At 44.1% G+C, this 13,382-nt stretch overlaps 1 protein-coding gene across 2 annotated transcripts in view; it reads left to right on the forward strand.

The window, feature by feature from the left end:
• The window catches only part of LOC111597507 (disheveled-associated activator of morphogenesis 1), a 30,590-nt gene extending 17,442 nt beyond the window's left edge, over positions 1–13,148 (forward strand). Inside the window, exons 2-12 of one of the 2 annotated variants that reach the window (XM_030223829.1) lie at positions 5,574–5,871; positions 5,930–5,957; positions 6,029–6,668; positions 8,810–9,778; positions 9,840–10,017; positions 10,075–10,773; positions 10,835–11,040; positions 11,155–11,294; positions 11,356–11,517; positions 11,582–11,745; positions 11,805–13,148. In XM_030223829.1, the coding sequence (XP_030079689.1) occupies positions 5,574–5,871; positions 5,930–5,957; positions 6,029–6,668; positions 8,810–9,778; positions 9,840–10,017; positions 10,075–10,773; positions 10,835–11,040; positions 11,155–11,294; positions 11,356–11,517; positions 11,582–11,745; positions 11,805–12,724 (4,404 nt within the window). In that variant the 3' untranslated portion in view covers positions 12,725–13,148. Of the gene's footprint in view, positions 1–5,573; positions 5,872–5,929; positions 5,958–5,994; positions 6,669–8,809; positions 9,779–9,839; positions 10,018–10,074; positions 10,774–10,834; positions 11,041–11,154; positions 11,295–11,355; positions 11,518–11,581; positions 11,746–11,804 lie in introns of those variants that run through there. The other variant, XM_023312315.2, reaches the window with a different exon arrangement.
• The last annotated feature ends 234 nt before the right edge of the window (positions 13,149–13,382 follow it).

Here is a 13,382-nt window from a genome sequence, read left to right on the forward strand (position 1 = left end):
GTTTTTTTTTTTATTTATAAAAAATGAAATGAACATGATTAACATTTCTTGCAGCACGTGAGCCATGGCTTAAAGAGCCAGCCATGCCTGTATGGCTATCAAGCATATACATGTATATATACATATATATATATCTGTCTTTTGGTATCTCTAGCTTCACGAAATTTCCTTCCTTAATAAAAAAATGCTTTTCAAGTTTTTACTTAGCTTTAATTCCTTAAGTATTGTCAATCAATTGGAGATGATGAAACGTCTTACCACAACTGCACTTCGCTGACAAATGCACTGAAAATGTGCTGAAAATGCATGCAATTAACTCTGCTGCCAGCCAGCCGTCGAGTCGTCCAACTGTCCAACTGTCAAGTTGAACGAAAACGAAATAGAGAAAACATAAAAATGGCAAAAAACTGTTCGTTATATCAACTATCGTTAGCTGATCGTAATGACTATTTTTGGACCGTGCGACAACGTCTGGGAAAGTAGAGCCTCTCTCTCTTTCTCTCACTCTATAGACTTTGCCTGATTGCTCCAGTGGCTGACTGGCATTGTTGTTGTCATAAGGAGAGACTCGTTTAATGTGGCGTATTGCTTGATCCATATACAGCTAAATAATAATAAAAGGCAGAGCTATCGATATATTCTAAATAAAGTAAAAAAGCTGGTTAGCACTTAAAATAATCGATATCTCCATAAACTGTGCTGCATATTGGATAAATACATATATTTAAATAAAAAATTGTTATCGATTCTTTATTAAAAAGTCTATCTAAGGTGGAGTGCACTGATAAGTCAGCAGGGGCCTAGATTTTTGTTATCGTACTGTCGATCAGCCTGATATCGATTGTTGATGTGTGCTAGTTATCGAAAAAAGTGTTTGGCATATGTATACAGTTAGTGATCAGCTTGTTATTGATCGTTATGTTCCTTATTATCGATCGTATTGTTATCGATTGTTAATCTCCACGTTGCTCTCATAACAAATGCCTTTACGAGTTTGTCTTTTAATCAAATATCGATGTTTCGCGTATCTTGTATGATTGATGACAACTGATTGACAATTGAGTGCAGCTGTTATGCGTGTGTGTGTGTAAATGTTGTGTGTCTCTTTGTAAGCTGCTCAATCAGCTGCCATTTGCATAAAATGTGGGTAAAGATGCGCTTAAGTGCGGCGACAGCTGATGAACGGGTCTTTTGCGGCATGAAAAGGAAAAGTTTCACATAGTTTGCTGTGGCTGCTGACAACAGCTACAACAGCAACACAATAAACGACGACGACAACAACGGCAACAACAATGACAACAGCTACCGTCGCCAGTTGGCGTCGCTTTCAACATTCGCGCAATAATTTTTCCAGGCAATGCGGAAAAACAAGTTTTCCCATTTTTGCGAGTCACTTGATTTTTCGTCTCTCTGGTATTAAGGGCAAGCACACATTGTTGTTGTTGCCAATGTATATATGTATGTATGCAATATATATAAATATATACCTTCTTAGCTTCCTGCCTTGCTCTTAGCTTGATTTTATACCCTGTACTCAATTTGAATATGGTTAAATGGGGTCAAATGTAGTTGAGTCAAATCATATTTGAGCTAGAGAACTGTCGAAGCGTTTTTCTATAGCTCATACAGTTCGTTATAATTCGTAAAATTGATCAAAATCGATACATATCGATAACCAACTTTATTAATTTCCGCATATCTGGCCCATGTCATAAGTTGGAGATTCAGGTTTAGTAAACACGAATTTCGAATACTTCGCTTTTATTCGATAACTCTTTTCTATAGCATTGAAAATGGACTTAAACGTTTGCTCAAACATATTGTTGCCTACTGATTAAGGTCGAATTTTAAATGGTTGCAATAGCAACACCTTAGCTAGGGTATCTTGTAAGTCGAGCATTTAATTTTTCCATTTCGCATTTCCCCATTAAACATTTTCCATTTCACTTTTTGGCGCCCGCTTTATGAAGTTATTACGAGACAAACCTTTCGAGTGGGTGTACTCGGAAATAGATGCCTGGGAAAGGGGGCGTGGCACAGACAAGTGTGAAAAATGTAGCCAACATGCAATACGACACGGAAAGACAGTAGTTCGAATAGTGCAAAAAAAGCTGCCAAGTGCAATTGTAATTGAATAATCAAAGGCAATTTCATGTGAATGCATTTTTGAGGCAGGAATCGCAGCTTGAATGAAAAGTATTTATCACTCAATTAGAGCGGAGCACCTATACCTAATATATAGCATGGCATAGTGTATTCAACTGGGAAAAGCAAATCAGCAGTGGCTGAATGGGATACCGTAGAGCAGCAATTACGCATTATATTAGGTTTCAATAGGGAAATCATTCAGTTATTGTAGACTAATAGACTTAAGAACGAGCTAACGAATATACTTATAGCTACTTTTTAGAAATTCTATGTAGCTATGTAGGAAATGTGTTCAAGTAACATATGTTATACGGATAATTACTTAATTAGCAGGAAATATACTCGAGGCAGGCCTAGATATTATATATATAGTGTATTATCACATTATTATGCATTCACTAATGCAAATAGCAACTTAAATACGAAAAAGTTACTCAATTTGAGTATGATTATTTATTATCTTGTGGAAGTCGTACGTTTCATAGACTTTCAGATGCCTTTAAGCTGTGTGTTAGAAAAATTAGTTTTATATTGTTATGTAGAGAGTATATAGAGTATGTATATCTTATGATAATATGTGATATATGATAAGTATATAGGCTATATAAGAGGGATGTATAGAGAATATATATGTGTATATATTTTATAAGTATATAGGCTTTATGATGATACATCATATATATATATATATAAATGATATGTGATAGGTCCTGTAAAAGATGAGTTTATGGAGCATATATGATGAGTATATAGAGTTTATCTGAGAGTATATATGAGGAATGTTTGATGGGAATACACTCTATATATAAAGAGTGTATGGTGAGAATATACTCCATATATAGCGTATATCTGATGAGTATATTGAGTATATATGAGAAGTATGTACCCTATATAAGATAACTCTAAATACGACAGGTACACAGCCACTATAATATGAGTGCACAGACAATATATAGTGTATATGGACTATATAATGGCAACATAGATTTCATATAAGATATATATATATATATATATATATATATATATGTATATATATATATATATATATATATATATATATATACATCGTACGTGAGGAGTGGGTTGAGTGGTGCTATGTGGTATACTTAATATAAGATAAGTTTATCTTACAATATACAAACTAGAAAAGGCGCACACTTAGCTTAAGACAAACTACATTTGTTAGCCAAACAGTTTAAGGCTAATAGAGTTTGGTTTTGTTTAAGCTTACAGAAGTTTTGGACTATTTGGGTGTAACTGTGTCAGATGTCGATTTCGCAATGCTTGATCGTTTAGTTGCTCGTGGGCTGTGTGTGTCTGTTGACCCTTTTTAATGAGCAAACAAATATTGGCTCTTAATTGTGGCCAAATAAGCGTTGACTTCGGGCCGAGTTGTTTATGGCCGTAGCGCTTGATTGGAGCGCAGCAAAAACAATATTCAAATGACAAACAAAACAGAAAGAAAAGACGCAGCTTTAGTCAAATTAGTCGCATAGGCCAGGTATGCGCCCACACAGAGCGTTGCCAGACTGTTCGCTGACAGTTCTGAGGCGATGCATTGACCCGATTTGACAATAACTAAAAACAGTTGGCGTTGGCAACTGCGTCGCGACTTGATGAGATGGCAGCTAAATTAGTTGCCTACTTAGTTAGTTAGTTACTCGAACTATGTTGAAAAGCGGAAAAGAAAAAGCATAAAATAAAGTAACAGCTGGTCGGCTGACTGACTGACTGACTGACTGGCTGACTGGCTGACAACCTGGCCTCAATCGATGTTGCCACTCTGTCTGCCGAGAGTGTGTTACTCGAAATTATCTAACAAGCATTACTCACTCACTCACACTGACGTAATTATTACATTATATATTAACATAAATTTGATTGCACTTCGCATAGCCAATTGAGTGAAACCACAATTAAGAAGCTAACAATAGGCGGGGGCATTCCCATACGCCTAAACATATCATCCAAACGCATTTCACATTCCATTCCGAGGTCCATATTACTATATATATGCTATGTAATCTCGATCTTCAATCCCAATTCCATTGCCTTTCTATCGCGATCTAGGTTGAATCTATCCTGAACCTATTCTGTATCTTATCTAGACGTCATTCATAATCATAAGCTTATTCCTATATCTCTATAGTGATCTACATTCCATGTATAGATCGATTGGCATAAGCTCAACCTCAATCCCATTTCCATTCTATGCATTCCTATCTGGTTTAATTTCCATTTCGTATTCTGTGTGATCTAGTCTAAGGGCTGTGGTATAAACATATTCCAAGTCCCACTCTATGTGATCTAGTCTTCATCCGTAATCATAAGCTGATTCCGAGACCCATTCCATTCGCATTTCCTATGCGATGTGATATGATCTCGATGCCCCATTTCGCATTCTATGTAATCTAGTCTCGACCCACACGCATTTGCTGCGGCGGGGAAATGCTGGAGGGGGGGGATTTTGATCCTCTGTACGATTTCAACACATGTCAAAACGCATTTCGGTCTCGACAATTGCCAGACATTTATGACAGCCAGCACAGCGAGCAAGTCAAGAGATTTTCCATTTGCCCACGCGCCAAACAATAACGAAAAACCCACGAAACGGAATGCATAATGTTCGATATAAATCTTTCAAGTACTCCAAAAAGAATATGCATACCCTAGCCGCGAGTGTGGACTAGTAGACGATAGAGGTCGTATATGGACTATTGTTAAACTCTTCCAGTTCTGTAAAGTATATAAAAAAATGTTGGCTGGAAATACACAGCTAAACTAAGATTAAGATGCGATTATAGCAAAACGATAACATGGTATGTACTTATCGATAATTGTGGTATCGATTGTTTATATTTGACCATGTCAATATCGCTTATGCATATTAGTTAGTTATCGATAATGCAGATCGATTTGTCAGTTGTCTTAACGCTTTCTTATGTTTTCAATTAACGATAATTGTGTTATCGATTGCTTTTGTGTACTAGTTATCAATTTTTTGTCGTGTTTGTGTGTGCTTCAATAACTTCGTTATCGATTTCGATAATATTGCTATCGATTGTCTGTGTCTTATATCGAAAAGCAGCTAAAGTTATAAAGTCCAATGTATTGTAGGGTATATACGTATCAAAAGCACGCACACACATTCAGCTGGCTTTGATAGTCATTGAATTGAACGCAATTGCAATTGCTGTTGCTGGTTTTGTTGTTGCTGTTGCTGTTGCTGTTGCCTTGGCATGCGAGCTGACAGCCATTTGTCTGGTTAGACACCTCGGCCCATGTCTTTGGCTTTGGCTTTGGCCAAGAATGCAATGACAAGTGGGCAGGCTATGATTTAATAGACAAATTCCGACTGTTACATAAATTTTGATTAAATTGTATAGCTCTGACAATTTTTCTATCTATTCGTCTCCTTTCAGAAGCTACAAACGTGCCCCATTGTTTGCATCAATGAGCCGGATACGCAGAGCACCAATACGGAAATATTGCAAACAACGCCAGAGAGCACACTAGAGAAGCCCAAAGCAACAGGAACTGTTGCAGCCAACAACAACAGTTGCAGCAGCAACACCAGCAACAACAACAGCAGCTGCATCACAATCAATGCAACACCAGCAACAGCAGCAGCAGCAACGTCAACAGCAGCAACTGCTGCCACAACAAGCAGCACAGCGGGCGTAACTAAGATAACAATAACCAGTGACAACAGTCAGAGCAGTAGCAACAATTGCAGCAGCAACAGCAACAGCAGCTACAACAACAACATACGCAGCAGCAGCATCAACAACAACAACAGCAGCATAGTGCTGAACAGCTACAACAGCAGCAGCAATAGCAACAACAGCAACGATCTGAGAAGCAGCAACATTCGCAGCAGCAGCAACAATAACAACAACAACAACAACAGCTTAATATCCATCACCAGCTTGAACAGTTGCAGTGACTTAAGCCAAGGCAGCACAGCTACGCTTAAGCTTAACAGCAACAGCAGCAGTAACAGCAGCAGCAACAATTGCCTAAACAGCAGCAGCAGCAGCAGCAGTCGACCCAACGGCAGCGCCAGCGACACCTCCTCGGCTAACTTTCAGGAACGCTTCGACTTCGAGCACTGGAAAAGTATTTTGAGTGACTTGAGCTGTTTCAATAGTGTCTATCGCTACTGGCAACAGTACAGCAGCAACGGCAATTGCAGCAGCAGCAACAGCGGCGGCAACAGCAACAACGTTTGTGTGGAACATGCAGATGAGAGCCGCAGCTTGGGCAACGGCGCCAACTCCTTTTACACCCACAATATATTAGGCTACACCTTTGGCTATCCATTTGGATTGAGCAAGGAGCAAGAGGGCGACGCCCACGACAACAGCAGCAACAGTGGTGCGGGCAACGCAAGTGTTGCTGGCTTCAAGAAATCGCACAACAGCTGCGAAACCCCCTTGCAGAAACACTACAGACAACAGCAGAAGAAGAAGATGCCGGTGTTTCGAGGCAGACGCGTCTGGTGCGGTTGCTTCAAGGTAAGAAAACTCAGAAGTGAAATCTATTTGATAAATAAAACATGTTGAAGTGGAAAACCAAGGAGTAGCCAAAACTCAGCAGTAGAAAGTCTGAGAGCAATAAGAACTTTCCTTTATACAAAGAACAGATCAGAAATGTTCCCAGAATCACTCAATTTGAGGCCCAAATTGATTAGAAGACAGCAAAGCTGAGGCTCTTTTAGCTTGGAAACAGATGTTGCTCTATAAAACAAATATACTGCCAATTGTAGCTAAAGGACCTGAAGAACAGATGAGAACCTTCCATAGACAAACTCAATCTAGACTAAGAGCATTTAAAACTGAGATTAAGATAGGCATTGCTGTAGTCTATAAGATAGATCTTAACTTAACAGAACAGCTGAAGACCTAGGTGTGAGCATAGCCGAAGTCGCAATACCCTTGGGAACACAGAAGTTCCTATATATCTAGTATAATCCAATGTGTCAGGCTCTGACTCTCTGGCCATATTCTCAAGCTTGAAAGAAATCAATTTTCAAACAGATTCCGTCAGCTATATCGATATGATATATATATGTAAATATAGATAAATATAGATAGATATAGAATTCATCCAATTTGGCCTAGTCCCACAGAGAAGCGTATTCAATTTCAGTGGCTCAAAGAATGTTTCGTTTCATGTGTGAGTTGGACACGATTTGTCCGTGTCTCTCATGCATTTCGATAAATTGTATAAACTCTCTTCAAAGACGTCTTTAGTCACGTGCCAATTGTTAACATGGGTTAACAATTGTTGCCCCTCAACTTGACGCGACTCCCTTTACTCTACCCCTGACCCACTGGAGTCGTTGAAATACGAGTGCGGCAGCAACTCCAAATGATTTGACTGGCATCAAATTGTGCACGAAGTTGCATAAGTGAAGTGAATAATCAAAAGAAAATTATAATAAGGTGGGCGCGAGGCGAGACCAGCTTGACTAGCAGATGCCCTTGAGTTGGAAGCCAAATGAAAGACATCAAAGAACTTTTCTCTCATATATTGCATCTGTCTATCGATACTTATCGATACCTCCAGCTGAAAAGTCTCTTAGAGGACATGACTTTCCCCCTTCTCCCAATGCATTCTCCATGAAAGCAGGGTATACACACTTCTTAGAGGAGGCAAAGAGGGAACAGCGGCACAGAATACTGTTGCCTCAGGTGCACAACTTGTGTCGAGTGCACTTTAGTCTTTAAGAACCTGAAGAGCTATGGCAACGGGTGAAGGAGCAATCAGGTCGTTGTAACTGTGCAAAGGGTGAACAGATTGTCGATAGTTAATAGGTAAATGAAGATGTAGCGTAAGGTAGGTCAAGAGATATTGTAAGACTGGACTGGAAGAGAATGGCTATAGGAAGAGGCAGGAAGGGTGAGATTTGTGAGATTGTAAAGGGAGAGAGGGGGAGAAATAGAGAGAGGAAGTAGAGCGGTGGCGTGAGAGAGACGGAGAGGAAAGGAAATGATAAGGAAAAGAAGCGACGAAGAAAGAGGGAAGAGAAAGGGATACAGGGTAACAGAGAAATGGGTAAAGAGAGACAGAGAGGTAAGTTAACCAAAGAGAAAAGCAAGGCAGAGAGGAAGAGAAAGGGACACAAAACATGTGACATTGATCGCGATAAAGTCCAACTCCTTTGCATCCTTACACCCAACTCTTGCCGTAAATGGGCAAAAGTTCCTTAGGGTCTCTGAACGCACTTGAATATGCTGCTAAGCTGAATGCAATGCGCGCGTCTCTCTCGCCTAAGCCTCGGTTAGTTGAAGCTGAACTCATTTGGCAACGAGAACATTTCTGACAAGAGCTTTGCTTGAATCAACTCTAGAGCGTGTTGTGGCCTAGCTAAGACGCAATAAGCTCACATTTATGCCCCAGAAGAACGTTAGCTCGTAGAGTCTGAAGTGGAACCGATTGTTGCTTAGCACAACACAGCGCGAGCTACCAGCGGCAGTCTAGGCCCCTGTGGTGCTGGATCGATTACAAGCATTTCAATTTCAATTTCAATTTCAATGCAACTCAGAAGGTTGCCCCATGTCTTTGTCTTTCTGTCTTACACAATGGTTATGCACTGCTAACGGCCCTCGTCGCTTGAAGCTTGCGGTTGAAAGTAATTTTTGGTCTGTTACAGGATGACGAACCGCCGGAGATCTGTGTGGTTGAGGGTGAGTTCACGCTGCAAACCCTAACGCCCACACAGCCAATGCCGTCGGTCGATGAGCTGGACACGAAATTCGCCGAACTTGTCGAGGAACTCGATTTGACGGCGCCCAACAAGGAGGCGATGCTCAGTCTGCCCGCCCAAAAGAAATGGCAAATCTATTGTTCGCGCAAGCTGCCGATCGATGCCAACGATGGGCCCGACGCAGCCGCCATTACCCAACCACCGACCGCGGAGCATTATATAGAGCGTTTGAAGGAGCTGGTGGTGCACGTGTCGCTGTCGCCAGAGGACTCGCCCAGCCATGAGCTCAGCACGCGCATGGATAACCATGCCGCCTTTGTGGACGCACTGAAGACGGCATTGCGCACCTCGACGCACAGCTTCGTGCTGCGCTTCGTGGAGTTGGATGGCTTGCCAGCTCTGTTGAATCTTCTGCTGCAGCTGGACATACGCGTGGCGAACAGCTCGTTGCATACCAGTTTGATTGGCTGCATCAAGGCGCTGATGAACAATTCGATGGGTCGTGCCCATGTGCTCGCCCATCCGACAGCGATCGACACAATCGCACGCTCGCTGGCAGCGGACAATATAAGAACGAAGATATCGGCCTTGGAGATACTGGGCGCCGTGTGCTTGGTGCCGGGCGGGCATCGTAAGGTCCTGCAGGCGATGCTGCACTTTCAGGAGTTCGCAACGGAGCGAACTCGCTTCCAGAGCATTGTCAACGATCTGGACCGTTCGACATATGCCTATAGAGATAATGTCAATCTGAAGACGGCTCTGATGTCATTTGTGAACGCGGTGCTCAATTACGGGCCGGGTCAGGAGAATCTGGAGTTTCGCTTGCACTTGCGCTACGAATTCCTTATGCTGGGCATTCAGCCAGTCATCGACAAGCTGCGCACACATGAGAACGAAACGCTGGACAGACATTTGGTAAGCCGAACGCATTTTGATGGTATTTCGAGCCGCAGACTAATCCCGTTTGCCTCTGCAGGACTTCTTTGAGATGGTTCGCGCCGAGGATGAGAAGGAGTTTGCCCGTCGCTTCAACGAAGAGCATGTGGACACCAAGAGCGCCGGCTCCATGTTCGAGCTGCTGCGCCGCAAGCTGAGCCACTCGCCCGCCTATCCCCACATGCTCTCACTGTTCCAGCACATGCTGCTGCTGCCCTGTAAGTGAATTGAGATCCTCCCTTAACAGTTGATGGAACTTCGATTTCTTCTTTCAGATACTGGCCACTGCACGGAGCACTGGCTGCTGATTGATCGCGTTGTGCAGCAGATTGTGCTGCAGGTGGAGCAGCGTCCGAGCAGCGATCTGATCAGTGATCCCGATGATCCGGGCAAGCAGCTGAAGCTGGCCAGCGAGTCGCCCGTACACGATCCGGATGTGGCGCCACTTCAAATCGATGTCAACAAATTGGTGCGATTGCTGGTCAAGGAGGAGCAGCTGACGCAAGCGCGCAAGCGAGCCGACGAGCTGGAGCGTGAGAATTTCGAGGTGCAATCGCGCCTGGCCAAAAAGGAGCAGGAGCTGGACTTGCGCATGCAGGAGAAGGAGGATCTGGAGACGGGCTTGGCGCGCATGCGCGAACGCCTCGAGAAGGAGTCCGCTCAACACTCGCAGGCCGTGCAGCGTGCTCAGACCGCCGAGATGAAGGCCGAGGATCTGCAGCATCGACTGCAATCCGAGCAACAGGAGCGCGCCCGACTCGAGCGGCTCGTCACCGAGGGCAGCATACCCGATGACCAAAAGGTGGCTGGCCTTACTGGCTGCAACGGCGCCGTCTCGCCACCACCACCACCGCCGCCGATGCTAAATGCGGCGCCACCGCCACCGCCGCCCATGGCTCCAGCCATGTTGCCGCCACCACCGCCGCCCTGTCCAGGCGCGCCACCACCACCACCCAGCATGACCCCAACAATGGGTAAGTGGCAGACGTGTTCTGTACCTCTGCGAGACTTACTAATCTTGATCGTATTGTGCAGCTCCCGTTGCACCCAAAGTGGAGTTGCCAAAGAAGAACGTGCCACAGCCAGCAAATCCGCTGAAGAGCTTCAATTGGTCCAAGCTGCCCGACGCCAAGCTGCAGGGCACCGTTTGGAGCGAGCTGGACGAGAGCAAGCTCTACAACAACATGGAACTCGAGTCCATAGATAAACTCTTCTCGGCCTATCAAAAGAATGGCGTCTCGGTAAGTTTTCCGCGAGTGAGGAAGGGCGAAGGAACTGAGAGAGTTCCTCCTAGCCACGCACAATCCTTGCCATATCCAAGCTAGCTTTTGCTTATTGAACTTCCCAACCCACAGACCACCGATGGCTCCTATGAGGATTTGCGTGTCTCTGGCAAAAACAAACAGAAGGTGCTCTCTGTTATCGATGGACGACGCGCACAGAACTGCACGATATTGTTGAGCAAGCTCAAGATGAGCGACATGGATATATCCAAGTGAGTCCAATCCATTCTAGCTACGTAGTATTGAGTTAGCAGCGTTTCATTGCCTTTACAGAGCGATACTCTCCATGGATAGCAATGAGCAGCTGGCGCTGGATATGGTCGAGCAGCTGCTTAAGTTTACGCCATCTGCGGAGGAGCGTGCCCTGCTGGATGAGCACAGCGAGGATATTGAGTCGCTGGCGCGCGCGGATCGTTTTCTCTATGAGATATCCAAGTGAGTGGGCTGTCCCTAGTGGAAGGGTAGAAGTCAGAGACTTTATCTATATTATCAATTGCAGAATTCCACACTATGAGCAGCGCTTGAAGAGTTTGCATTACAAGAAGCGCTTCATGCTGACAGTGAACGATCTAATACCACGCATCACCAGCGTTATGGAGGCATCCAGGGAGGTAGCACGTTCGAGACGCTTGCGCAAGTTGCTGGAATTGGTGCTGGCATTGGGTAAGATCGACTCTCACGCAAAGTCTTCGCAGTCTAAACCGGGTTTCTTTACTTGCCAGGCAACTATATGAATCGTGGTGCACGTGGCAATGCGTCGGGCTTCAGGCTCGCCTCGTTGAATCGCTTGGCGGACACCAAGTCGAGCGCTGCCAAGGGCACCACACTGCTGCACTATTTGGTGCAGGTGATTGAGAAGAAGTTCAAGGATCTGCTCAAGCTAGAGGATGATATACCGCACGTGCGAGAAGCGTCCAAGGTGTCTCTCGGCGAAATGGACAAGGATATACAGATGCTGCGCACGGGGCTGGCGGACGTGGCGCGTGAAATTGAATTCCATCGCAGCTCGGGACCGGCACAGCAAGGCGATCGCTTTTTGCCAGTCATGCGCGAATTTCATGCGCAGGCCTCGGTGCGTTTCGCTGAGCTCGAGGACAAGTTCCAGGACATGAAGACGCGCTTCGATCGGGCTGTTCGCCTCTTTGGCGAGGATGGCTCCGTGCTGCAGCCGGACGAATTCTTTGGCATCTTTGACTCATTTCTCGCCGCATTCGCGGAGGCGCGACACGACAATGAGAGCTTCCGTCGCCGCCAGGAGGAAGAGGAGAAACGGGCCAAGCAGGAGGCAGAGCTAAAGAAACGCACAATCGAGCGCAAAAATAAGTCCGGACTCATGACCAGCGTTGCTCGCAATCTGGGCTTGAAGACCGCCAGCAATGGCAGCGGCTCGGGCAGCGATTCACTGTCCAAGAGCGACAACAAGGGTGAATTCGATGATCTGATCTCGGCGCTGCGCACCGGCGACGTCTTCGGCGAGGACATGGCCAAGTTTAAGCGTTCGCGCAAAGCGCGTATTTCGAATGGCTCAGGAGCCGGGGGCGGCGCCGGCGCAGCGGCACCAGCCAGCGGACAGAATTCGCCGCCGCGCCTTCAGCGGGAGGAGAGCGGCAGGGAGCGTGAGCGCACAGTGAGGCGACAGTAGAGAGTCGACAGCAGATAGTAGCCAGTGGCCAGTAGCGGCCTCAGCTCAGTAGTCAAAGAACAGTTTCCCCATTTGATTTCTCACGTTTTTTGTTATATCATAAGCTATATACTTTTCCATATAGCTGCAGATCACCAAATTTTGTAAACTAATGACAGTTGAAAACATGTTGAAGGCAAAACACAACAATTCATAGCAAACAAGCTAAAATATTAAACTAACTATAAAGCTAACTCTAAAAACAAGTTACAAACATTTTTGAATGTGCTCAGAAGAAGAATGAGAAATAGTTAATGTTGCTATATAGTGCTATACACATAGCGAAAGGTCATTATAGCAGATACTATATAGCATCTTATATTATATATATATACATTAGATATGCGTGTGCAAGTTTTGAGGGCGTCTGCGGCCTGCCATAAGAAAAGTCATGTTCATTATATACATATATTTATATACATATATATATATGTATATGCATATGATTATTATATTGTGTATTATCCCCTATTATATATACATACATATATATATTTTTTTTAGCACGAATCTCGCTAAATACTTATATTAACGCACTTTTGTAAAAGATCAAAGTTTATATTATAAAATTATGATAAATAAAAATTATTTAATACTAAACAATTGTCAGGCAACTGAA

Source organism: Drosophila hydei, unplaced genomic scaffold (assembly GCF_003285905.1).
Source record: "Drosophila hydei strain 15085-1641.00,03,60 unplaced genomic scaffold, DhydRS2 tig00000296-arrow-arrow-pilon, whole genome shotgun sequence".
NCBI lineage: Eukaryota > Metazoa > Arthropoda > Insecta > Diptera > Drosophilidae > Drosophila > Drosophila hydei.